Source organism: Nycticebus coucang, chromosome 12 (assembly GCF_027406575.1).
Source record: "Nycticebus coucang isolate mNycCou1 chromosome 12, mNycCou1.pri, whole genome shotgun sequence".
In the NCBI taxonomy this organism is placed as follows: Eukaryota; Metazoa; Chordata; class Mammalia; order Primates; family Lorisidae; genus Nycticebus; species Nycticebus coucang.
The window spans coordinates 30895016-30922175 of record NC_069791.1 but is presented as its reverse complement, the minus strand read 5'-3'; the positions used below and the strand labels follow the sequence as shown (position 1 = coordinate 30922175).

General features: G+C 37.0%; 1 protein-coding gene across 1 annotated transcript in view; it reads left to right on the top strand.

Moving 5' to 3' along the window:
* Nucleotides 1-20910, top strand: part of FAR2 (fatty acyl-CoA reductase 2) — a 176633-nt gene extending 155723 nt beyond the window's left edge. Inside the window, exons 5-12 of the mRNA XM_053555433.1 lie at nt 265-442; nt 1757-1801; nt 3670-3788; nt 4499-4566; nt 9841-10012; nt 13092-13221; nt 19435-19562; nt 20473-20910. Coding sequence (XP_053411408.1) covers nt 265-442; nt 1757-1801; nt 3670-3788; nt 4499-4566; nt 9841-10012; nt 13092-13221; nt 19435-19562; nt 20473-20635 — 1003 coding nt within the window. The 3' untranslated portion in view covers nt 20636-20910. The remainder of the gene's footprint in view (nt 1-264; nt 443-1756; nt 1802-3669; nt 3789-4498; nt 4567-9840; nt 10013-13091; nt 13222-19434; nt 19563-20472) is intronic.
* Nucleotides 20911-27160: the final 6250 nt, after the last annotated feature.

The window sequence follows — 27160 nt, the reverse complement described above, 5'->3', positions numbered from 1 at the left end:
GATTGCATCTGTTGACTTAATCTCTGTTTGGGTGGGCGGACGTAGGGTTTGATGAGCTCTGGCTTAGCAGTGGAGAGCAGAGAGCTCATCCATCGTGCATGATTGGAACGATGCACACTCAACCATGGTGTCCCGTGACAGTTCTGAATTTCAGAACTCTATCTGAAAAGCAGAAGCTTTGTTAGATTGTCTGTGCTCGCATTTTTCGTTTTGGTCTGTGGTCTAACCTGTTGCTAGAGTTCTTTTTCCTCTGACTACCTTCAGGTGGCTAGATGACTCTATTATTGATGAGATCACACCCAAGCTGATCGGAGACCGGCCTAATACTTACACCTATACCAAGGCCTTGGGCGAGATGGTGGTGCAGCAGGAGAGTGGGAACCTGAACATCGCCATCATCCGGCCCTCCATTGTGGGAGCAACCTGGCAGGAGCCTTTTCCGGTAAGTCTCCTCACTGCATTCCTGTTGGGCTGTCAAACCAAGGTTCTTCTAGCCCAATTACTTTTTGATGTCTTTTTTTTTTTTTCTTTTTCTTCTCAGGATTTATAGCTGAGCGCAGCAAATCAAACACGAACCCATAATATTAGGGCAAAATTCCATGTTGGGTTCAGGAGTTGCCTATCATGAAACTCCTCTGGGAGTTACTTTGACTGTCCTGGAGTTAGATGGAGATTTTAAATTATCTTCTAATTAACCGGTAGTCTCAAAATTCCCATGGGCAATAGTTTCATTTCTTGGCTTTCTCGCTATGGTTTAAATATACCAGAATGTTCTCTATGGCCAAATTGTAAGTACTGTGACTGCCAGGGTAAACAGAAGTCACAAAGCTCGCTGAAGGTTCTCTGTTTACAAATATTAATGTTTTACGTCTTTATACTGCTCTATCCTGTTGAAAGCATGTTGAATTATACTATGTTCTTCAAAGCAACTCTATGAAGCTTTGGGGCCTAAAAAATTCGAGCTCTGCTAGTCATGGGCAATGCAACATTCTGAGTTTTCTTTTCTGTAAAACTGGACTGATACTATTTCCTCTGGAGAGTTGATTAAATGAAACAATGTGTGACGAGTGCTTAGTCCCTAGTAAAAAGCTGGTCCCTAGTAAAAGGCTGAACAAATATTACCCCTTGATCTTCTCCTGTCTTCTCTCTCCTTTTCCTTTATACACAAATGTTTTGACTCTCACAATGTAAGATAAAGAAGCAGACCTAGTAAGTTCAACTGATTTGCTTAGGGCTTAGAAAGCAAACTCAAGAAGACATTTCCCACTAAGTGTTCCTGAACCTAATCTTTCCTGTAACATCTGTAAGCAAGCTAACACACACACACAAACATATATCTGTATGGACTCTGCAGGTGTTAAACATTTCCAGAAGTGGGTAATTTCTACAAATCTTGTTTGAAATGTTGCCTCAAGGAGCTGAACAAGACTAACGAGGAAAAGAATTATGGTATTAAGGCAAGATCCAAGTTAGTCCATAAGATGTCATAAGAAGATCATTCATGACCCCTGCTGTGAAAAACAATGCTGGCAAAATTTTAATTCTTTCATAGTCAGAGAGAGTGCAGAGAATAGCCATTTCGGGGTGTTGAATTTTGTTTGGGATCTTAGAAATACTGGATTAGAACTAGAACTATCTTCTGTTGGCTGGGGTCTTGGTGCTCTGTTTAAAATTTACTAACATTAAATTTCAAATGTTTCAAACGCATAACAAATCTATGAAATACGTAACCAAAGAAATCTTCTCTTTTTTTCAGGGTTGGGTTGATAATCTAAACGGACCTAGTGGGCTCATTATTGCGGTATGTATAATGATGAGGAAATAACACCTTAAAATTAGTTTAAAAAAAAATTCTTAGCATTGGTGTAGTTTCATTGATCCAAACCTTAAATGGTATTTTATTAACAAAAGTTGAAGCAACTTATCTCAATTTTTCCAACTGAAAAATAGAGGCAGGGTGAAATTTTACTGCTATTCTTTGAGAATTTTTTTTTAAACCAGGAAAACAGATAATGTGACATCATCAGTTACTGTTTTAACGTTTTATTTTAGACAGGGATTTCCTTTAGTTACCACAAGATGGAGGTATTTCCTCCTTTTTGCTATCTATTAATAGCATGAATTAGTGCAGCAAATTCACTAAAAATACAATATCAATCATATCCTTGTAGATTACTAAGTTCTTGATTATAAAATGAGTTTACACGTGTGTATAAAAATTAGATATATATTAATAACTAATTCTTTAAAAATACAAGAAAGAGAACTACCAATTGGAGCAAATTTTTCAAGTATAAAAATTGATGAGTATAGGAAACACTTTTTCAACAGTAATTGTCTCACAGACCAGGAGAAACGTAGCCCGTCTAGGTTAGCAGTCCCTATGCCCATCTCCCTGCGATTCAGCTAATCCAGCTGAGCTGTGGTGTTTTCACTGAAGCATTTTAGGACCAGAACCACAACTTTACTCTTTAGGACAATGAATGGGAATTCACTTATCTAAGTGAATGTAAATCTTATTAGAGACTCAGACTCTGCTTCAGGCTCTTCCTCTGTTCTTCCCAGTACTACTGGGTTCAACATAAATTAAAATACAAATAAAAATACCATTAAAATGCAAACATAAGACAGTGAATTATGACTTATCAAATTCACTGACCATGAACTTCCTTCTGATTTCTGATTTTTCACTCTTCCCTCCCTGCCTTCAACTCTTTCTCCTCTGAAGTTTATTTGGGGTGAATGTTTGTCGTCTCAGAACATAATTATTTTAACATGATCCCAGAGCAGGTTTCATTATACAAGGTGGCCGTAAAGTTAATAGTGTGCAATTTAAAGTTGCACATGACCTTTATGGCCACCCTGTATTGCCAAGTCATGCATTTATCACATTGTTTCTAAAATTTTCCAACCTGGTTCCTTATATCCAAAAGAAGAGGTATCAGTTATTTAAAAAACAGAAATTGGGAACATCAGAAAGTGTTAATCATTTCAAGTCAATGTTGTAAACATGGTAAAGTATAAAGAATCAACTTTATAAAGTCAACAAATTAGTAACATGAATAATTCTCAATTCTTTCACCTGTATAGCATCAGTGATCTGTGAAGTGAACTAAGGTACTTTTTTTTTTTTAAAGTAGAGAATGGTGGCCCCAATGAGAAAAAAGCTTTCGTTTTGTTAAATGTTGGAATTTCATCAATTGATTTTTTCCAAATAAATATGTTTAAACTTTTAGTGCCCACTATTGGTCATGGGTAAGCATGACCAGGAAACAGAATCACTGAAGAAATGGTAAACAAATATTAATGGGAAATTTGGGACACCTTAATTCTTAAAATGTCTTATTAATTAATCTTAAACTTATTTTTGGTGTTTGCTAATGAACTAGCTACATTAACCTCTCACAAATTTGAGGAATTTTATTTCCTAGAAGAACCTGACAACCACTAGTGGTTGTTAGAAATATTAGCACTTGAGACATACTTGGCTGGGAAGGTTGCTGGGCTGAAAGTGGCCAGACTTGGCCTAAAAACCTAGTGAGCAGCAGGTCAGGATCAAGGCCAGCTATTTCCCCTAACAGCACTAGCACACATACTGTCTGATGTAGCTTGAGCCCCAGCGGATACTTAAGACCTGGTTTCATATTTCATGTTATTTTTCCTATACAGGCTGGGAAAGGGTTTCTTCGGGCCATAAAAGCTACTCCGATGGCTGTGGCAGATTTAATTCCAGTTGATACGGTCGTCAATCTCACCCTAGCAGTAGGATGGTACACTGCGGTGCACAGGTGTGAATGCTGAAGCCGCCGTCAGAGACGGGATGAGGGATGAAGGCGAGGGTGACATGTTAGGCACATTTTCAACATACAGGCACTTATTGTACAAGACCTCAAATGTGAGCGGGTATTTGTTTTAATATTTTATACAGTTCCTAATATGCAATCTTATATACACTGAGTTGTCTTATAAATACTGCTTACTACTTGGGTTAAATCACTGTGCCATAAAGTTCTTGGTAACCAACAGGCTTTTCTTTCTATTCGGTTATCTAAAATACACCATCCCTTCTTAAGACAAAAGCAATAGAAGTTGAAGAAATGAGAGCATATTTTATGTTTTCTTGTACTGCTCGGGTTCCTGGTAAATGACAAAAGTTCAGATCGCCATGTCAGGAGATTTCCTAGTGTGTGCACACACACACACAATGATTGTACATTTGGCTGAAACATGCATTGTTGTAATGTACATGGTAAACAGAATTAAATTTTTCTTATGTGCACTCAGCCATACATGCTCCATAATATGTCACACCTTTTTGACCTCACACACATGTGCATGCGCACACACACACAATTTTTCTATTCTTTTTCCATTTTACTTATTAACCCAAGAAGATACAAAAGATATAAGGAAATGTTGCAAAGGTTGCCTTAGTCATTGGAATTCCACATTAGTTCTCCATTTTGTTATATTATCTAATTTTTATTTTCTTTTCCAGACCCAAGTCAACGTTAGTCTACCACTGTACATCTGGTAACCTCAATCCATGTAACTGGGCCAAAATGGGTAAGTACCCGGAGCAATGTGACTACATAACTACTACTGTCTGCCACGGGGGGGAAAATAGACGCAGTGGGTCATAGAGCTTAGAGCCTAAGGGGAAAGGAAAACAAAAAGTAAGTAAAGAGACAAAATAATTAGAAATTATAAATGTGTAATAGTTAACTAGAATGTACTGTGGTATACCAAATGAAGGAGTCAGAGGGAACATACGCATGATGGTTATAAGGAATCCGTTAGCTGTAGAGATGTTTACAATGATAAAACCAAGCAAAAGTTAGCAATTATAAACAATCGGTGATAAAATACTCCTCCCCTTTAGGGTAATGGCCAGCATGCACACACCCCTTCTTCTCTTGACATATCACTAAGAATATGACACGATCGATTACAAAGGAAATTCAGAGACATCAAATAATTTATGCCTTTGTTACTGAAGGCACCTGTCCTTTCCCTGTTACATGGTACTTCTACACATTCCAATGGTAAGCCCTGGTACCAAGCTGAGAGTTCTACTGCTGGGCGGCAAGACACTGTGGCTCATTTTACAATAGGCTTTGACTTGAAGAATGCTTCTCCAGGAATGACAAATACTTAATACCTGGCATGTGTGTTTTCTCTACTCTTCTCACACACATGGCAGACGTTGTCAGCAGATCACAACATTCTTTTCCTCTATGCCAAAACTCTGTAATAGAATCCTTTCTAACACAATGTTTCTGGAAGCTCTCACCAATTATTGGATTTTGCATTCAAACTGAAATTCACTTGTGTTTCCTATCAGGGCTGTTAGGAGGGGTCAAAATGCTTCCTGTTAGGAACACTAGCCGTGGGATAGCAGGTTTAATAGCCACAGCCTCAGATGATATTACACAGAGGGATTCACAGCTGTGTGGGTGGACTTGGGATATCTGTCCATTTAGTTATTTCTGTTAATGTGTTTTAAGAAAATTGTTAATCGGGCGGTGCCTGTGGCTCAAGGAGTAGGGCACCGGTCCCATATGCCGGAGGTGGCGGGTTCAAACCCAGCCCCGGCCAAAAACACACAAAAAAAATTAAAAAAAAAAAAAAAGAAAAGAAAATTGTTAATCTTCTGCATACAGGTCAAATACCTATTTACCATTATACCTAGGGCCTAGGTAATTTATACTTTTTTTGCTAATTTAGATAGTATCTTTTATAAAAATAAGTTCTCTAATCATTTGTGGGTGGTGTGTAGAAATGCAATCGACTTTTGTTCTGTTGACCTTACATACAGCCCATCTTGCTGAAGTTATTGCTCGTAAGTGTATAGCATCTAAAACAAAGAGGCAGAATCTTACTTCACTGAAGCATAGCTGTAAAAATATTAAACAAATTATTAGCAAATTAAGCCAACAGTACAGAAAAGATGACATACAGTGACCAGTGGGGTTTATCCTAAGAATGGCAGGAGAGTTTAAGATTTGAAGACTTCTGTTTAAAATTAGGAACGAAAACAATGATATACATGTCTTGCTAAACTTTGGGTCTTTTCCTTGTTGAACTTCTAATACAATGAAGAATAAAAATGAAAAATTGTTTTCTTTCCTAATTTTGAACAGAAGTCTTCAAATCTTAAACTCTCCTGCCGTTCTTAGGATAAACCCGGCTGGGTCACTGTATTGCATCTTTTCTGTACTGTTGGCTTAATTTGCTAATAGTTTAGGATTTTTATAGTTATGCTTCAGTGAAGTGAGATTCCGCCTCTTTGTTTTTACACAGTCCTTGTCTAATTTTGGCTTTGGTGTATCAAGCTAGAATGAGTTTAAGAATATTTCCCTAGTTTTTTTTATTCTCTACAGTGTTTAAGACATTCTTTGAAGATTTGATAAAATTACCTATAGGATTTGTGGTTTGTCGTGGCAAGATTTTTACTGCTCCAACTTCTTCAAGTTATAGGATTGTGCAGGCTTTCAGGTTCTGCCTGAATCAGTTTTAGTAAATGATATTTGTCTCTTTTTCTCATAATTTCTCTATTTAAGTTTTAAAATGTATTAATGTTTACATAAAAATCGTTGATAGTATCTTTTGCATTTGCCATGAGCTATATTTGTGGTGATGTTTCTCTTTCAGTTCATAATAATTGTGTGTCTTCTCTTTTTCAATTAGTCTCCCCAAGGAGTTTATTAATTTTTCCAAAGAACCAATTTCTGGCTGTATTGATTCTTTCCTCTGCTGCTTTGTTTTCCACAGCATTGATTTCTTGTCTTATTTCTGACATCCCCTTCCCCCTGTTGTCTTTGAATTCTTTTTTACTTTTCCTTTCATTTTACGTAGAAATACACCTCATGGTTACTCAGCTTTTCTTCCGTGAGCATTTCAGGCTTCACGTTGCTTAAACGTTACTTGCGCTGTATTCCACCCTGTAATACTTGTGTTATCATTACTTTCTAAGCATTCAAAGTTTCTCATTTTACTTTCTTCTTTGACCTATGTATATGTAGATGTGTGGTTTATAATCGTGAAATTAGATTTTCTACCTGTGCATGAGATCCTACTTGTCCTTCAGATCAGAAGCACAGTAGCTTAATGGTTTAGAGTTTGTGGCTTTCATAGACACGGGTTCAAATCACAGCTCATTCATCAGATCCTGTATTCATTGAATAATCATTACTTTGGGTGCTGAGGATTTAACATTGAACAGAAGTCCATGCCCTCGGAGAACATATGCTGGTTGTAGGTCCTACCCCTTACTAGACTTCACTACTTACCAGTGGAACTTGGGAAAAGCACTTAATGTCTCTCTACATATTAATTTTCTTACTTGTCAAATCCAAATAGAATTATTCTACTTCAGAGAGCTCTTGGGAGGATTTAATGAGATAAAGTGCTCAGCAAAGTGACGAGAAGAATAAATACATCAGTAAATGTTTGCTATTGCAATTTAGACAGCTTTCTCAGAAAGCCTTTCCTAACCTACCCTCACCACTCCCAACCCTGGCACCCGGAGTTAGATGCTTCTTTTGTATGTGTGTTCCTCCAGCAGAATACTCAAGGAAAAGACTGCAATCACTGTTTGCCCACATCAATATACCAGATATATTTTATAACCCTAGCACCTAGCACAGCAAGGATTGAATGCTAAATAAATGTTCTTGTAATGACTAAAGAGTTCTGAGACAGATGTTGCTGAGACATTCACTCACTCATATAGTTAAAAAGTTATCTATTGAGCAATGGTCACCTACAAACCACTTTTCAAGATACTGTATAGGTATGAACAAAACAGAACAAAACTTTGTTCTCCTGGTACTTGCATCCTAGCAGAGAGAAACAGACATAAGATGTAGTTAAGTGCTTAAAGAAAAATGAAGCAGACTAAAGAGGTAAGAAGAGTAAACCAGGAAGGCTGTTTTATATGTGGTGGCCAAAGGATGTGAGGGGGAAATGCTCCAAGTCCAAGAAACAAGTCCAAACACTCTTATTCCTGTTCCAGGACAGCGAGGCAGCCAGTGTGGCGAGCGCAGAGGCCTTGACAGGGGGAAGGGCAGAGTGATGAGCACTGGGCGTGAGGATGTAGATCACAGGCCTTACAGACCATGGGCAGGATTTGGCCTTCCCTCCAGGGACATGAGATTCCACTGAAGAGTTCTGAATGCACTTTGAGTTACATTTGTTGTTTTGTTGTCCTTGTTGTGAGACAGAGGCTCACCCTACCTATGCCCGGAGCAGAGCACAGTGGCATCATAGCTCACTGCAATCTCAGACTTGGGCTGTGGCCATCCTGCTGCCTTAGCCTCCCAAGTCGTTGGAATTACAGGCACTTGCCACCACAGAGCTCAGCTGGGTATTTTTTTTTTCATTGTTTTGTTGAGTCAAGGTTTCACTCTTCATTCAGACAAGTCTCCAACTTCTAAGCTCAAGCAATCCTCCCACCTCAGCCTCCCATAGTGCCGGGATTACAGGTGTGAGCTGAGTTACATTTTAAAAGAATCACTCTGGCTGCTGTCTGGAGAGCCAATCGCAGGCCTGCACAGGTGGTGGCAGAGACTTTAGGGCATGGTTGTAATAATTCAAAGCTACAGTCGTGGTTTCAATTAGAGAGATAGGAATAGAAATTGTGATACTGGATATTTTTCTTTCTTTTTTTTTTTTTTTAGAGACAGAGTTTCACTTTATTGCCCTCGGTAGAGTGCTGTGGCGTCACACAGCTCACAGCAACCTCCAACTCCTGGGCTTAGGCGATTCTCCTGCCTCAGCCTCCCGAGTAGCTGGGACTACAGGCGCCCACCACAACGCCCTGCTATTTTTTTGTTGCAGTTTGGCCAGGGCCGGGTTTGAAACCGCCACCCTCAGTATATGGGGCCGGCGCCCTGCCCACTGAGCCACAGGCGCCGCCCTATACTGGATATTTTTCAAACAGAGACCTGATTTGGGCTCATTAAAGAAAAAAAAGAAAGAAAGCAAGGATGACCCCAGAGTTTTTGGCTGAACTACCAAAAATATTGGATTACCATGTAACATTCTAGGTGATATCTTTTTAGGGAGGGTAATAATCATGTTACCATAATAACTGGTATCTTCATCATAATTGAATAATAAGCTCAGACATATTCTCTGGGAAAAAAACTAGATAAATTAAATCAAAATTGAATTAAATATATTTTAAAAAAAACCACTGAATTCACAAATTACATAAAAAGGTTTTCTATTAACTAAGCTTCATCTAAATATATTAAAAGTTTATAAAAAATCTCTGGAGACTAGAGGGGACAACTGAGGCTGATGTACTCACTCCCAGGGAAGTAAAAATGCCAAAGAAGTAAAAGACTGTGGTATTTGAAGTCCACCAACACAAGAGAATCCTGCCTTTATTATCTTTTACTTAAACCTTTAGTAAAGATTTAAGTAAAATGTTAAGAAACTTTCATAATGGTTCTGCAAGTAAGGATTCAACCAAGGAAATAAGACCCCTCATCTCTGTTTTGGGGTTTTCAGAATACTCTCAATAACCTTGGAATTAAACTAGAGGTTTACATTTTTCTGAACAGTAATTCCTTCTATTGACTAAATCTATTTGCCCAAGAATTTGTTTTACAGTAAATGTTTCAAGAAAAGGACCCAAATCTTAACCCATTCACATGGTTTGATTTTGCAGGTGACCACTAACCTGGCATAAAAATCTACATTGTTCTTAGAAATTGATTTTTGACTCTACATAGCAAATCCTTAGTCTGTATTATTTTGACCCATTGCAAATGCCTTCCACTTTTTGATGAACTCATGTTCTCCTAGACTTAGCACTTTTTGTTCCTCCAGGATTCACAGTCTTGGCATCCTTTGAAAAAATCCCATATGAGAGGGCTTTCAGGAGGCCAAACGCTGACTTTACAACCAACAAATTCATGACACAGTACTGGAATGCAGTCAGCCACCGCGCCCCCGCCATCATCTACGACTTCTATCTGCGACTCACAGGGAGGAAGCCCAGGTAAGAAGCTGAGACAATGAACCTGAAAGTCTTTTGTATTCCCTGCAGCTGAGGATCAGCGGAGACAGCTGAATCTGACATGTAAATACACCCCTAATCCAAAAATCTGAAATGCAAAATGCTCAAAATTCCAAACTTTTTGAGTACTGATAGGATGCCACAAGTGGAAAATTTCACACCAGAATTCAGGTCAGGTGACAAGTCACGGTCAAAATGCCATCAAAATGTGGTCTCATGCACAAAATTATTTACAATATTATATAAAATCACTGCAGGCTAAGTGTAGGAGACATAGATGAAACATCCATGAATTTCATCCTTCTCTACTAGCCCATTTATAAGAGCGAAACCTCTCTCGGCATGTTTAATTTCCTTACTTACTAGCAGTACAAATGACTAAAACTTAGCCAGTGTAGTTTACCCGAATTTTTTAAAGACTTCATGTACAGCTCGTAACTAGGCTCTTTTTGTGCAGAGTAAAAAGGAACCACTGTGATTGTGGGGGAAATAGATACATGGAGCTTTTTAAATAAAGATAGGAACAGAAGAAACACCAAAAGTTGTAGGCAGAAATGCTAACGTCTTTAAAACAGCCGTTCTCAACCTGTGGGTCACGACCCCTTTTGGGCTCTCCTGCGTATCAGATATTTACATTATGATTCATAACAGTAGCAAAATTACAGTTATGAAGTAGCAACGAAAATAATTTTATGGTTGGGGGTCACCACACCATGAGGAACTGTATTAAAGGGTCGCGGCATTAGGAAGGTTGAGAACCACTGTTCTAGACCCTTCTCCAGGTGTGCTTGTGAGGATCTATGCCTTTCTATCTATATACAGATATGAGAACATTTAAATATAATTTTACTTTGAGGTGGGGTATGTGTATGTGCATAAATCAGTCATACATATTTCTCAACTTTTTCTATTTTCCATGGAAATTGAAGGCATTCTGTGGAGTATTCTTACTTCAAACAATGGGGCAATGAGTATCAGTGTGGTCTGGGGAGGATGCTGAGAAGTGAGATTGGCTTAAAGGGTACTTCGATTTTGTGACTACTGCCAGGTTGCCAGGAAGACTGTTGGCTTGTACTACCACAGCAGTGTATGAGGGCACAAAGTATTTCTCACCCTCATTACTACTTTGCAAACATTAATTTTTTTGAATTGTCAAGCTCATGATAAGGAATGACGTCTTTGTCATTTTGATACGCATGCTCCTGATTGCTGAAGACAGCTGTTCACTGGACATTCAAGTTTTCCCCTCTGTTTTTTGCTTGCTTCTGTTCTTTGCCTATTTTTTCCATTGGATGGACCTTATTGATTTATGGGAACTTGTGTGTGTATAAACATGTATTTCACATGTTTTCTCCCAGTTTCTTTTAGCCTTGATTATAAACATTTTTGTAGTGTAAGTGAAGATTATATGAGGCTTAAGAGCATGGAGTTTGGAGTCAGACTTACAGCACTGAAATCCTAGCTTCACCAATTTAGCCATCTGAGCCCTAAGTTACTTCATCTCTCTAAATCCTAACTTCTTCTACAAAAAGGGGTTAGTAATCATATTTGTAATAGGGTTCTATTATTGAAGTGCTTAGAATATAGTAATATTAGTAATATAGATGTTTTAAATTTTTGTGATAAAAAGAATCGTTGCTTTTTAAATAACTTTTGTTTTATATATTAAGACCTTCCCTACCTAAAATAAAGGTATTTTAATTAAAATTATCATTTAATATTTTAATATTACATTAAATATTAATATTTTAACATTAATATTTTTATTAAACATACCTTTGTTTAAATAGCTTATTAAAATGCTTTAAGAAAGTATTAAGAAAAGTATTTTTTTCTTAAAAAAATGCCATCAAGCTGATATAGTCCTATCCATACAATAGTACCATAGACAGCTGTTCTTTTTAAAAATTAAAATAAATTTATTGAAACTGTATGAATTGCCATCAGAGTTGGGGAATGAATAAAGGTTTAGATAATAATAGTTAAATGGAACCCTATTATGATGATGGTACCAAGGCACAACGGTATCCACTTCCAGCCTAAGAAATTCTCCAGAATACAGTTAGAGAAGCACCTCATGAGGTTTTAGGTACATGAGAATTAGGACTTGACCAGAAATAAGAACAAATCCAAAAAACAGCATCATAAATAATTACTGAGTCAACCGTAATCATCACTTCTCCCTAGACTGGCTTAACTAAAATAAAAACCAAATGCTCTATAGGCCAAAGGTGACTTCTATGGGCATTATCTATGTGGACCTTGAGCATAATATTTCTGTAAAATGAAGATAAATAATGTAAGTCACATTGTTAGGCTCAAGTAAGTGTAAATTGTTATAAAGTTGGGAGGTTCACAAAGATCTGGTCCAAGTCCCAAACATAGGATTGAGAATGTGATTCATCTTAATTAATGCTACACAGAGTGGTGAGAGTACAGAGGCAGAGGTTTTCTGAGGTGTCACAACTGGGCTGGAATTTGGCTTGTACATTTCTTGTTACCCACCATAAAAATGCACAAAAATACTTAACAAAATTAGCAGAGAAAATATTTTTCAAAAGTTATCAGCACAGTGCCTAACACAGGTTATCCGCAAATTCTTTTCTCTTAAATCTTCATTACAATTGACAGCTGGTTTTGGTTCACCAGATCCTAAGATCTCCAGTCTTATCACTTTTCTTTTTAATCCAAGAACATACAATAAAGAACAGAAATAGGTTTTTCTAATTGTCTACTTCAGAATTCAAAAATAAACAATATGTTATTAAGGGTGAATAGTTGGCTCAGTTTTAAAATAGGTTTGCTATACTCAAGAGATGTCAGAAAAAGGAAGTGGAGGTTGGTGGTATTACAAGCTCCTTTAGATTCCTCCCCTTTCTTTCCTGTTGAATAAACAGAGTTAATACAGAAGAAAAAACAAATATGAATTTTCACAAGGAACTGGGGGAGAGGGAGTAGGCTAACTTATATTTTCTTCAAAATAATTCCTCGTCTGTCCCGTGACAGGGAAGCAGCCATCTGTGGTGTACTGATATTTGCTTCTGTCTCATCTCCACCTCAGGATGACCAAGCTCATGAATCGACTTCTACGAACTGTGTCCATGCTGGAGTATTTCATCAACCGGAGCTGGGAGTGGAGTACGGACAATACGGAGATGCTGATGTCTGAGTTGAGTCCTGAAGACCAGAGAGTAAGTACAGCCCCGACTTACACAGCAGGAAAACCTTACTCATTTGAAATGTAGAATTATTTGACGTTGAGAGCTGATGAATAAAGGAAGCTTTGGTGATATATACCAGCTTGGGGGGCTGGGGAGAGTTGCTATGAAAACCATATTGAATGTAGGCACGAGACCTGGGTTGCTGGGTTTAAATCCTCACTGCTGTTCTGCAGTCCTGTTTCATCTGCTGCACTCCAGTCCTTTCCTTACCCCTCAGTACCTCTGTCTTTCCCCTACCCTCCATAGCATAAGAATTCAATGAAAAATAATGGTTTTACTCCTCATAAATGCTTACATCCACTATTCTTGTCAAATAAGAACCATTTAGCATCTCCACAGCTACAATTCCTTCCTACTTTTTTTAGAGATGAGGTCTCACTCTGTCACCCAGGCTGGAGTGCAGTGTTGTGATCATAGCTCACTGCAGCCTAGAATTGCTGGGCTCAAGCCATCCTCTCACCACAGCCTCCCAAGTAGAAGGGACTATAGGCACAGGCTACCATGCCTTTTGGTTTGTTGGTTTGGACGTGGGTCTCAGATGTTGCTCAGGTTGGTCTTGAACTCCTGAGCTCAAGGGATCTTCCTACCTCTGCCTCCCAAGTAGCTGAAATTATAGGCAGGAGCCACCATGCCTGCTCTTAACTTTTTAAAACTAATCCTATGCACTCTATTTCATCTGAGACTTCCCTCCTACACTGTCAATCTTCCTCCCTACAGTATTTTTCTTTAACAATTCAGACTTTCATTTCTCAAGACAGGCTTTCAGTTTAATTGCTTAATATCAAGACCATTAATTTCTTTAGCTTGTTGGCAGTCACCAGAGATAATATTTGCATATTCTGAAATTCACAAAAATAGAAACCTTTTGTACTCTGTACCTGTTCCTAGTTGTTTTCTTAAAGGGTCGCGTATTCCCCGAGTATGTCCTTGTGCTATTACTAAAGTTATCAAATAAATGTTAAAGTTTTCACTCTCCTGACATTTTCCACTAAGAAAAAAAAACTTTTTAAAAAAGCATTTTTTGATTGATTTTGTACCTCACAGTATGTAGAAAAACCAAGTCACATTGAGAAGTAAATGCAAGACAGCTAGCTAGCTTCTCTTACCGGCCAGGGATTTCATGTCTACATACCAGCTTCGTAGAGCATGATTCAATATCAAGCCCTAGAATTACTGTATGCCATGGAACTTAAGGATTATTTAAAATGTCAAACACCATGTATATTAAATGAAGCAGATGAGATTTAGAGGGATATTTTATCTGAAACCAATGCTGAGTACCTCTCAAAATGACGTGCGGTACAGCTGTTCAGAAATGTCTGCATATAGTCACAATTCTTGTAGCTCTAGTATTTGAAATGTGTGGATGATGATTAAACAAGCTTATAAAAACAAAAATAAATAAATTCAAGCTAATATATTTTTAATTAGCTTCTAATTTTATGTAGAATTTTGTAATTTTTCATGTAATTTACTCATGTGAATAATTCAAAAAGGAAGGAAGGACCTTAATTTCACTTTTGACATTTTACTACTTCAACTTAAATAATTGAAAATTTTGTGGAAGAAAAGAAGCAAAGCTTCAGTGGATTTAATATATGCTCTCAAAATATCTTTGCAAAAGTAATAAACCTAAATGTAATTGCCAAATTCTGACTTGGCTCAGAATTCAGTTCGATTTGCCATATGGAATCAAATTCCAAACCAGGGCCTTATCGAAATCTAACTTAGAAATGTGAAACAGCATGAAAATAAAAGCTTCTGTTTATACAGATAAATAAATGATATTTAGTAATACTGTGAGCAAAATGAAATTACTTTCAAAAACCAATTCAGCGTGGGACAAGTCTATGAAGCTCCCTGACCTTGTTAACTTCACCTGCTCCCTTTGTTAATATTCCAAATTTCATAAAGTTTTGTGATATCTTACAATAAATACAGGTAATAAAAGAACAAAATAGAAATAAAACACAAAACCAGGGAAATATGAATCAGAATATGAAGTCACAGCTTCCAGTAAAAAAAAAAAAAAAAACAGAATGTTCATTATGTAATCTCTAAGTCGCTATAGTTAAGCAGGGAATTTGTTCTTGAGCGTTCTTATGGCAAAGTGAAGAGAAAATATACCAGCGTTCCAAGAGAAGTAAATCTCTTCTTACCATTTAACTCAAAAAGAATTCTTTATGAAGGAATTCCTATAATGACAAGAGACATAATGGATAACATCTCTAAAGCAAAAGCAATATGGATAATGACTTAGCAAAGGGCTCATTATTAGTACATGTTTACTGAATACCCAGAAAGTTAAATAGGGATATTAATATTTAGTTATTTCCCTCCCAGGTCTAAGATGATTTTCTGTGATTGATAAATACAAATCTTACGTGCATATAAAGGAGTCAGAATTAAGTAACCCTAGAGAATTACTAAATCTTTAAGATGTCAAATTCAATTACATTCTTCAGAAGTTTAGTATTTCCTAGAAGGTAATTATAGACTCTGGAGGAGAGATGTAAGATGTGTGAATCTAACATAGCCAATTTAAGGACAATAAATGACTTTTAGTGGAAACTGGCTTTTTGGTTTTGATAATTTATGCTTTTTATTTGGTGTAATCTAAGCCTCCATCAAAGAGTAGCTGTCTGAAAAAAAAAAAAAAAAAAAACAAGCTAAAGTCTGCTTTGGTTATATTCATACAAGTCAAAAAAGGTCAAATAACAGAAGAAATTGCTGTTTAACCAAAAAGACACATTTTGGCTATTAAAATTAATATTAAAATTGAAATTGAAATTCTATAATTCATTCATGTGAACCCCTACTTGTGCCAGCTATTGTTCTAGGAATAGTATTTATGTGAATGAAGACTTTTTGTTATAAAAGTCCTTGCTAGTGAGGACTCACGGTAAGTTTAAATCAGGTAAGACTAATCAGGCAATTCTTCCTTGCACATAAGAGAACAGCTTTTTAGTAGACAACAAGAGTGCTATATATTTAGGGTGTTTCCAGCGGGGTGGACTGAAGCACCATAAACAAACCCTCCACTTGCTAAGATTTCTTAAATATTGGAAACTTTTTTATGCTAACACAAGTTCATTTTTTAGGCCAGTCTCTCCAAATACACTAAAATCAAAACCTGGGAAACCAAATCCACCCAGTGATGCAATCTTTTATCTCACATACCCAAACCTTCCAAGAAGTACCTAATACTTTAACAATTTTTATTCCAAGTTCCTTATATTAAATCAAAACTACTTTTCAATATTTGAAGCTTATTTCCTCCTTCTCTTTCACCAATTTTGCTCTTTTTAGCCATAGCCTGAATAGCTAAAGAATGAGCCCATGGCCTTGAATCATTTTCTTTTCTTTCACTACTACCCTCTTTTTAAATATAAATAATATATCATGACTCATTTGGCTTCATTCCAGGGAATGAAGGTTGGTTCAACATACACAAATCCATAAATGTTATTTGCCACATAAAAACCATATGATTTTCTCAACAGGTGCATAAACAGCATTTGACAAAATACACTATCCTTTTCTGATAACAACACATAAGAAAATAAGCATATCTTAAACTAACAGATCTATGACAAACCCAAAGCCAGTAGCATTCTGAATGGAGAAATACTGAAAATATTTTCACTTAGAACTAGAACCAGACAAGGATGCTCACTATCACCACTACTATTCAGCATAGTGCTAGAAGTTACAATCAATGCAATCAAGCAAGAGCACGGTATCACAGGTGTCCAAATAGGGGCTGAGGAGGTCAAATTTTCACTCTTTGCTGATGAAATAATCTTATACTTAGAAAAATCCAAAAGACTCAACCATGAAACTCCTGGAAGTGATCAAGAAATGCAGTAATATCTCAGGATATAAAATCAATGTTCACAAATCAGTAACCTTCGTATATATCAACAATAGTCAAGCTGAGAATCTAATCAAAGAAACAATTCCCTTCACAGTAGTAGCATCAAAGAAAATGAAATACCTTGGAATATACCTAACAAACTATGAAACCCTGAGAAAAGATGATGTTAGGTAACAAATGGAAGAATATAGTATCATGGTTGGGAAGAATTAGTATCATGAAAATGTCTATGCTACCCAAAGTGATGTATAGATTTAATGCAGTTCTCATTAAAACACCATCATACTTTGAAGAACTAGAAAAAATAGTTCTTCAACTTGTATGAAACCAGAAAAAAAAACAGAATAGCCAACACAATTCTACACAATAAAAACAGACTTCAGATTATACTACAAGTGCCACGACTGCATATGTGATCACGTGGGACACAGATTGAGAGTACAAGCTGCAAGAGGTGGGCTTCCCATAGGTGCAGGAAAACAGTAGAAAAATAGAGACCTAGCTCTATAGAAAAGAACAGAAAACCCACATATGAAACCAGCCTCCTATCGCCATCTGACCTTCGATAAACCAAACAAAAACATACACTGGCAGAAAAAAAGAATCCCTTCTTAACAAGTGGTGCTGGAAGAACTCGTTAGCCACATGTAAAAGACTGAAACGGGACTGCACCTCTCTTCACTTATAAAAATTAACTCACACTAGACCAGATAAAAGACTTAAATCAAAGACACAAAATGATTAAAAACTCTCGAAGTGTAAGAAAAACTCTTTACAGTATCAGCCTTGGGCAAGAATCTATGAAGATATTATTGGCAATTGCAGCAACAACAAAAACAAAGTTAAGCTGACCAAGTTAAAAAGATTCTGCACAGCTAAGGACACAATCAGCAAAGCGAACAGCCAGCCTTCAGAGTGGGAGAAGGTGTTCACATGTTCCGAACCTGACAAAGGGCTAATAACCAGAATCCACAAATAAATCAGTAAGAGCAAAAAACCCTATTAACCATTAGGCAAGGGACATGAACAGTATCTTTTCCCAAAAGGACAAATGGCAAAAAAACATTCATCATCCCTAATTATCAGAGAAATGCAAATCAAAACCTCTTTGAGAGAACACCTAACCCCAGTGAGAATGGCCCACAGCACAAGGTCCCAAAGCTGGAGATGCGTGGAGGGAAGGGTACGCTTCTGCACTGTTAATAGGACAAAGTAATACAGCCTTTTGGTAAGAAATATGGAGACTCCTCAGAGAGCTAAATGTAGATCTTCCATTTGATCTTGCAATCATATTACTAGGTATCTACCCAGAAGAAAAAAAATTATTTTATCATAAGAACATTTGCATTTGAATGTTTATAGCAGCTCAATCACAACTGCAAACATGTGGAAACATCCCAACTCCCTATCAACACATGAATAGATTAATAACTACAGTGTATGTATGCCATGGAATTCTATTCAGCCATAAAAGGATGAACACTTTGCATCTTTTGCATTTACCTGGATGGATTTGGACCACATTCTCCAAGTAAAAGCATCTCAAGCAAATAAGCATTTCATGTACTCAATTACTAATTTGAACCTACTAGATTAACAACTACAGGTCCACAGCAGAGAAAAACAGTTAAATTCAAGAAGAGGGAGGGAAAGGGGAGAAGGTTCAGAAAGTTCCCATATAATAGCTACAATGTAGGGGTATGTGGCACACTTACTGGGGGAAGGACTCAACACAACTCACATTTTACCTTATAAATTCAAAAATGTAACCTCAGCATATGTACCCTCATATTAATCCACTAACCTATTCCCTAAGGCTTTGCTTCTGAAAGCTTAGTAAAATCTGCATAATGAAGTGGCAATCCTGTAGGAAAGGGTACAATACCAAAACTTAAGGGAAAAGGGACAGATGCATCATTTATGTTTGGGTCACTAATGTTATTATTCTACCACTTTAAAAAATAATTACTCATTTACTTAAACAAAAAAAAAAAAAAAAAAGGTATATGAAGCCAACCATCAGCTTTCACCAGACTAAGTAATACCAGTTTCTTTCAATTTTCCTCACAAGACTTCCTAAATGTCAAATGTTTGGCTTGCTTCATATTTAAATATTCCTATGTAAATGGAAATCCATACTATCAGTATCTCTGAAATAATAGTTCAAATAATTTCTCCTTTAGAGAGGTCTAACTTATGTCCCCCAAAAGGAAAGTCACTCATTTACAAGAGAAACTTTATCAGGTGGACAAAGCGACTGTCCAGCAGCACGATTCTGGTAAGCCATAACCTCTGTTGCCTTTCAGGTATTCAACTTTGATGTACGCCAGCTCAACTGGTTAGAATACATTGAAAATTACGTTTTAGGAGTTAAAAAGTACTTACTGAAAGAAGATATGGCTGGGATCCCAGAAGCAAGGCAACACTTAAAAAGGTAAGTATAATCAGTCAGTCAATATTAAACACCTACCATGTAATCTGGTTTTATACCAGACATAAAATTTGAGAAGGGAAAAAATTAACATTTCTTGAGCATTCAGTCATCACCAGTCCTGTGCTCTGTACTATGCCTTGTAATATACTGTTTCATTTAGATTCACTCCATTCCTAGAGGCAAGTATTATTCTTGTTACCCCATTTTTATCAAACAGGTACTTAGCCCAACCACATCAAGTAATTTGCCCATGTAACACGCAGTAAGTATGGGAGCCAGATTTGAACCCATGTTCCTCTTTCCTCTTCAACACCCTGTCATTATGTGATATCAGGAATTCCAGCAGACGGGAGACCTGATTGTGTTATTTAACCTGGGAAAACCACTTGCCTACCATCTAGTTCCTTCAACTTCTTTACGTTGCTTTCAACCATAATCCTTGAAGGAGAAAGAATTGTAGCAATCTGATAATCGTGGTAGAGGCAAAGGGTCTGTAGTACAGAGATGAGAGGGATGGAAACATGGATTGCAAACAGGAAAGGAAGAACCTTGAATTAAAAGCTATGAACTTTAGAATCTACCATCTAGTGGTAGATCTAGTGAAGATTTGTGATGTGGTAGTATGACCAAAGTATATTTAAGAAAGATTATGCAGGTCATACTTGTAAACAGCTCTGAGTAGAAAGTGGTATGTGAGACAAATAGGGAAAAATGGTGGAAATCTGACTAGTCAGTAAGATAATGGAAATGAAAGATACAAAAACCAAAGGTCATCAAGTTATGCTACCTTATCTTGTGAGCAATTCATAAATATTTGCCGGTCACGGCCCAGAAAAGACATGTTTATCTTCAGATGATGTAGTTGAGTATCTGGTAGTTTTAACTTTGGTTATGTGTGTCTGTTCCCTAGGCTACGAAATATTCACTACCTCTTTAATACTGCACTCTTCCTTATCGCCTGGCGCCTTCTAATTGCAAGATCTCAGATGGCTCGGAATGTCTGGTTCTTCATCGTGAGCTTCTGTTATAAATTTCTTTCCTACTTTAAGGCATCCAGCACACTCAAAGTCTGAGAACATTTGGCAATCACCTTTTATCTGGAACGTCTCAGATACCTCGAAAACAGCAAACTGTGGTTCTCAAGACTAGGAAGTAACAAGGAATATGCCCAAGCTATCACATGGGCTGTTATATATACTTCCCCATTCTTTAACTACATATTCTTATTTCAGCAAGAGGAGAGGCATAACCTACCCCATAACTATGAATATTTTAGGAAGACATTTCCAACTTGTTTCCTGAAATCCTATTCTATGCTCTTGCATATTAAATATGGAAAGTGCTCCCATGGTCCTATATTTATGTTTTCTTTTCTCCTTGAGATGATTAATTTAGTCTCAATAAACATGGAAGAACACAAGGCAGAAGGTGGAATAAGCTAGAGACAGTACTGACGTTGAAACCACTCTGGGGTATGCAATGGGAAGATTCAAAGTCAAGATGAGTACAGAAAGAATGTCCTCACTCTCCTTACCAATGCTGTGGGAGAAATACTTCCCCTGAAAATGGAAATATGTATCCCATCTTCCAGGCCATACCTTGGAGTCCTTGTTGAAAGGTGGGGAAACCAGCAAAACAGGCTCTTAACACTTTTTTTTTCTTTGTACCTTATACCCACTTCCTAAACCTAAAAAAGGAACAAGAAGTGTAAATAAGTATGAATAGATGAGGAGCTAAGCATATTTGCCTTGGAGAATCTCGTAATTTGAATCTGACAACAATTATTTCTAAATACTTTTTTTTTTGGTTTTTGGCCGGGCTAGGTTTGAACCTGCCACCTCCGGCATGTGGGACCGGTGCCCTATTCCTTGAGCTACAGGCACCACCCGAAACTTTCTTTTTTTTTTTTTTGTAGAGACAGAGTCTCACTTTACTGCCCTCGGTAGAATGCCGTGGCATCACACGGCTCACAGCAACCTCCAGCTCTTGGGCTTATGTGATTCTCTTGCCTCAGCCTCCCGAGCAGCTGGGACTACAGGCGCCCGCCACAACGCCCGGCTATTTTTTTGTTTTGTTTTGTTTTAGTTCGGCCAGGGCTGGGTTTGAACCCACCACCCTCGGTATATGGGGCGGGCGCCCTACTCACTGAGCCACAGGCGCCGCCCTTATTTCTAAATACTTTTAATTCCCAATATCTTTCCTGTCCATTGAAGTTGTCAAACTCCTTATATTTAAGCTATTTTTTGCTCAGGCCTCAATTAGAGCAGCTAACAGGGCGGGAGCATCTTAGACTACAATTACGTAAACTCCCAGTCACCTGATCTTTGCCACTGAGGAAGCAAAATTTCAAATAAAACTTTAAATTCTAATTTTGGTTGTCTTATATAAAGTAGGGAAGATTACTTTCCTGTAATCACCAGAGGATTTACTAGTATCTTGATCATTCCAATTGCACAGTAACTGTACAATGTACAGCAGAAAAGTGAACAGACTTTATCAAATTTAGAAAGGCATCATTTTTGCTTAAAAATATTTTGTGTATAATACAAACTAGCAAAAACTACATATATTCTCAAATTCCTGTATTAATAAGTTTTATCCCAACTTTCCTCATATTTGAGATGAGTGCTTGTTGGATTATAAGACTTCTTCTTGTTACAATACATGAAGTATTATAATACATGGAGTTATTATTCAAATGTAGTATTTGGGGACCAGGCAACTAAAAAGTAATAATCACCACACAACTACTTAAAAATTACACAGGCATAAAACATTAACAAAGAATGGCAGTTACATTTATGCTCACTTGTCGGAATAATTTGCCATATTTAGAAAGGCACACTCAGGTGGTTTAAGTGTTCAAGGCCTCAGGGCTCTATTTAGCCCCATACTACTTCAGACTACCCTGAGCTCCATAAGGGGAACTCCTCTTCTGGGCAATATTTCCCAATCTCATCTAAATTCTGGGAACTACTTGCCATGGCACACAGCCCAGCTATGAAACAAAGCTCCTGGTGATCCTTAGTTTGAGACATCTATATGATGCTTTGGAATTATATCAATTAAGATACAAACTCTATGATAAACAAACATGAAATCAAGACATAATCCAGTGGAACTGGATTAAAACATAATAGTGCTAAGAATACACTATCTTTTGATGTATGTATGTTTCACTAATAACTCTACTAATCAAATATTCACATTTTGACTTTTGATTAAATAAAATTTTGAATTAAATTTCCCCCTCTCTTCTAGTGTTGTCTTTAACTGACTGTTGGATACTGTATTAAACCTTGTGCTACCCCTTCCTCACCAAAAAGGGAAATAATCTTCCAAAGAGCTCTTTCTACCAAATGACAGGAGTAATTATTGGATGAACATAAATTAAAATGTAGGTACATAATGCTTCGCTTTTTCTGACACCATTAACAGGGTTACATTTACACAAGAATTCTTTAACCTGTGGCATCAGAGAAATGACACCAAGTTCTGTTGTGATGATAAAGCAAAGTAGGCATCTTATGAAAATCCCTATTTCACATCAAGACAAATCAGTAATTATTTGAATGCCTAATATATGCAAAGCAATGGGAAAGAATCTTCTCTCTACTTTGGGGAGGAAGAAGCTGTAAAGTACAAAGAAAAGGTACCTATGTTTAAAAAGAAGTCTGAGGAATCCCACTATTCTGCACGCACAGGATACCTGAAATAGTATCAGGTGTAAGTTGAGGCAAGTGGGTACACAACTCAGAAAAACACCTCTCACCATTTTATACTAACTTAACGCCATTACCTCCATTTAACACCTCAATTAAATAACTTAATTAGTATCTCAAGGTAGACTGGTCTCATTATACCCAAGTAGTGTTTTATCTCACGATGAACAAAGACATTAAAGATCAGCCTAAAACTTCCCAAAATAGCAATAATCCTTAAAGTTCACAGGGATCACGTGTAAATTTCCACCTGGCTATGTTTTTGGACCTGCTATTCTAATAATAATGTCTGAGAACATCATACTTTGTGGTATCCCATGTGCCCAGACAGAAGTCTGGGAAAATGCTCACTGCCCAGATTACTTTTTTAAAATTAGTTTTTAAAAAAATTACCAAAATCAGACTTGCAATTGCTGGTTTTAAGATGTAACTGGTTTGAAAAAGAGTGTTGCCCTAAAGTACAGATATTGCCATAGTAAACAAATCTTAACTGAAACTGAATTTAAGTAGACAGAAACATCTCTTCTGTAAAGGTAAAAATGCACCAAATTGATTCAGTAACTACCCTGTTTCCCCGAAAATAAGACATCCTCCGAAAATAAGACCTACTTACAGGAAGGATAAGACGTCCCCTGAAAATAAGACCTAGCGCATCTTTGGGAGCACACCTTAAAATAAGACAACTGTCTTATTTTCGGGGAAACAGGGTACTTGAAAACAGAAAACAAAGAACTTTCAAACATTTATTAGTTATACAAGCTGTTGCTGAAAATCTACTTTAGTATATAGCTTTCATTAATGCACTTTTCCCCATGCCTTCTGAGTAGTTTTATTTTAAATTACATTTGAAAAGCATAAACAAATTATGATATTTAGAAGAATTAACCTAATTTCTTTTGTTAAACATTTGATATTATTTGGAGTTGACAAAAAATATAAATGTTTCACTGATTGCAATCTGGTTTGTATTCAAATTTGTTTACAGGTTTATAGACTTAGTTGAGCTAATATAAAAATATAAAATAAAGCCAATCTCATATAGTAATTTAGATCCACCTGGAGGGACAGCAGTGTAACCAAGTGGTATTTAAAGATTTGTGTAGTTTTCTTATGAAAAAAAAGAAATTAAACATGGGCGGTACCTGTGGCTCAAGGAGTAGGGCGCCAGCCCCATATACTGGAGGTGGTGGGTTCAAACCCGGCCCCAGCCAAAAACTGCAAAAAAAAAAAAAAATTAAGTATGGGAAATTGAGGCAAATTTGAGGATACATGACCTTTTCTCCTAGGACAAGAAAATGGTTTATAGCTTGTCACTCTGAGTACAAATGTTTGTAGTTGAGACACTAAATCAATGTTATTTTCTCTCCTAAAATTAAAAAACTAAAAAGAAAAACAAAAATCTCAGAGCAGTTTGTTTTCTCCTGTCTACCTACCTACCTATGTATCTTTTTATCTATTTAGAGATGAGGTCTCACTCTGTCACTCAGGTTGGGAGTGCAGTGGGCCCATCTGCAGCCTTAAACTCCTGTACTCAAGTGATCCTCCTACCTTAGCCTGTCTAAGTAGCTGGGACTACAGGATCATACCACCAGCTATTTCTTAAATTGTTTCTTGGTAGAGATAGGGCTCATTATGTTACCCAGGTTGGACTTCAATTTCTGGCCTCAAGCATTCCTCCTGCTGTGACCTCCCAAAGTGCTGGGATTACAGGCATAAGCCACCACACTTGGCCCTACATTCTACTCTTAAATGTAAAACAATTTCATGACTGAAGAAATATTCCAAAAGGGGGAAAGAACTATGCTTTGACTATGCATAGTTTGACTAGAACTATGCTGACTGACAATACTCAGATATTGACCCAGGCATTCATAAAGTCATAACAAATGGCAACCTTTCAGTGTTGATAGTGTCAAAAGGGGTGAAGGTTTGTAGAGCTAAAAATAGAAGTGGAAGTACTAAATTAAAAAGCACGCTAAGGGCCAGCCCCATACACCTGAGCTGGCGGGTTCAAATCCAGCCCAGGCCCGCCAAGCAACAATGACAGCTGTAAGCAAAAAATAGCCGGGCGTTGTGGCGGATGCCTGTGTCCCAGCTACTTGGGAGGCAGAGGCAAGAGAATCGCTTGAGCCCAGGAGTTGGAGGTTGCTGTGAGCTGTGATGCCACAGCACTCTACCCAGGGCAACAGCTTGAGGCTCTGTCTCCGAAAAAAAAAAAAGCACACTGAGATTTTCAAGGTCCTATGTCTCAGGTTTAAATAACTTTTAAACAATTGGAATCTTGATCTCAAGCAGAAATTGAATTTTGAAGCAGTGGAGTTGCATATTAATTCACTTTTTGGTAATTAGTAACCCAAGACATAAAAAGATAGAATACATAGCATACCTCTACTTAAAAAATTAGAAGCTCTTAGTCATTCCTTTATGAATACCAAAATTAAGACTACTAAAGATAGCAAATTTCATTTGCATTAGTAAATTATAAAATTTTATGCTATAATAAAATGTATATGAGAAAAATGTGATATTATCTAAGTTGAAAATTAGAATTTTATAATAATAACTAACATGGGGTTAAGCTTTTCCTAAGAGGTAATCTTAAGTATAGAAATACTGCAGCAATGAATTACTCACCTAAATATTTAATCTCCTTTGTAGGTCAATTTATGTATATAAGTATAGTTTATTTTTTGTTTTTTTAGAGATAAGAGTCTCACTCTGTCGCCCTTGGTAGTGTGCCGTGGCATCACAGCTCACAGCAACCTCCAGCTCCTGGGCTCAGGCAATTCTCCTGCCTCAGTCTCCCGAGTAGCTGGGAGTGCAGGCGCCTGCCACAACACCCAGCTATTTTTTGTTGCAGTTTGGCCGGGGCCGGGTTCGAACCCGCCACCCTTGGTACATGGGGCCAGCACCCCACTCACTGAGCCACAGGCGCTGTCCGTTAAGTGTAGTTTTTTTAAAAATCCATTTTATATAATGTGAGCTCTTAGATTTTTAAATAAGTAGTCTGGTATCATGAATATTCTAATAAAATGAAAAGGAGAATTGGCTGGAGACACCTCCAGGCACAAGGAAAGTTGCATAGTAGTTAAGTCAGGAAAGTGATCTCTGCGATGGAAAAGAAGCACGTGCTCCAAAACCCCTAACACATCCTAATTTGCAAGTATACATCAACAACCAAAAGGCCAGACAGAATAGTTATTGGCAAAAATTTAACCCTATTTGAAGTTTCAGATGGAATCTTTCCTAACCTCTACAATGGAAATGAATGGCAAAGCAAAATTTTGCTTTAAAGAAATTCCTTTTATAGTCAATTTTAATTGGACAGATTAATTTCTTTAAAAGTTTAATATGGTATTTGGAAAACATGGAAATAATTAAAAATCATGTGTAAGTATCAAAATAATTTTTGGAATCTTCTTAAAAGATACTTAACCCTTATAATCCCAACTTGAAAGGATTCTAAATCAGTATTGATTTTCTGATATATTAAAAACCCCTGAAATTCAACTGAATTTTCTTACAAGCAAGCCTATTTAGAGGACCAACATTCATTCTAAAATACCTAAAATTCTAAATCTCACCAATTAAAACTCCTGTAGAGAGATGTTCTGTTATTCCTAGTCCACCTTTGTTAGATATAATATCTGAAGGAAAAAAAAATCAAAACCCAGAGAAAGCTCATTATTTGGAATTTTCTGGATTCAAAATATTTCAAAGCATGTTAATATGAATACAATAATCAATCATTTACATTGTCAGTTAACTTCATGGCTCTTAATGATACTGTGTATTTTAAACAAAAATGCTTATGTTATTCTCTGCAAAATACCATTCTACACAAACTTTACCACAAAGTAGTTTTGTCACCATTTT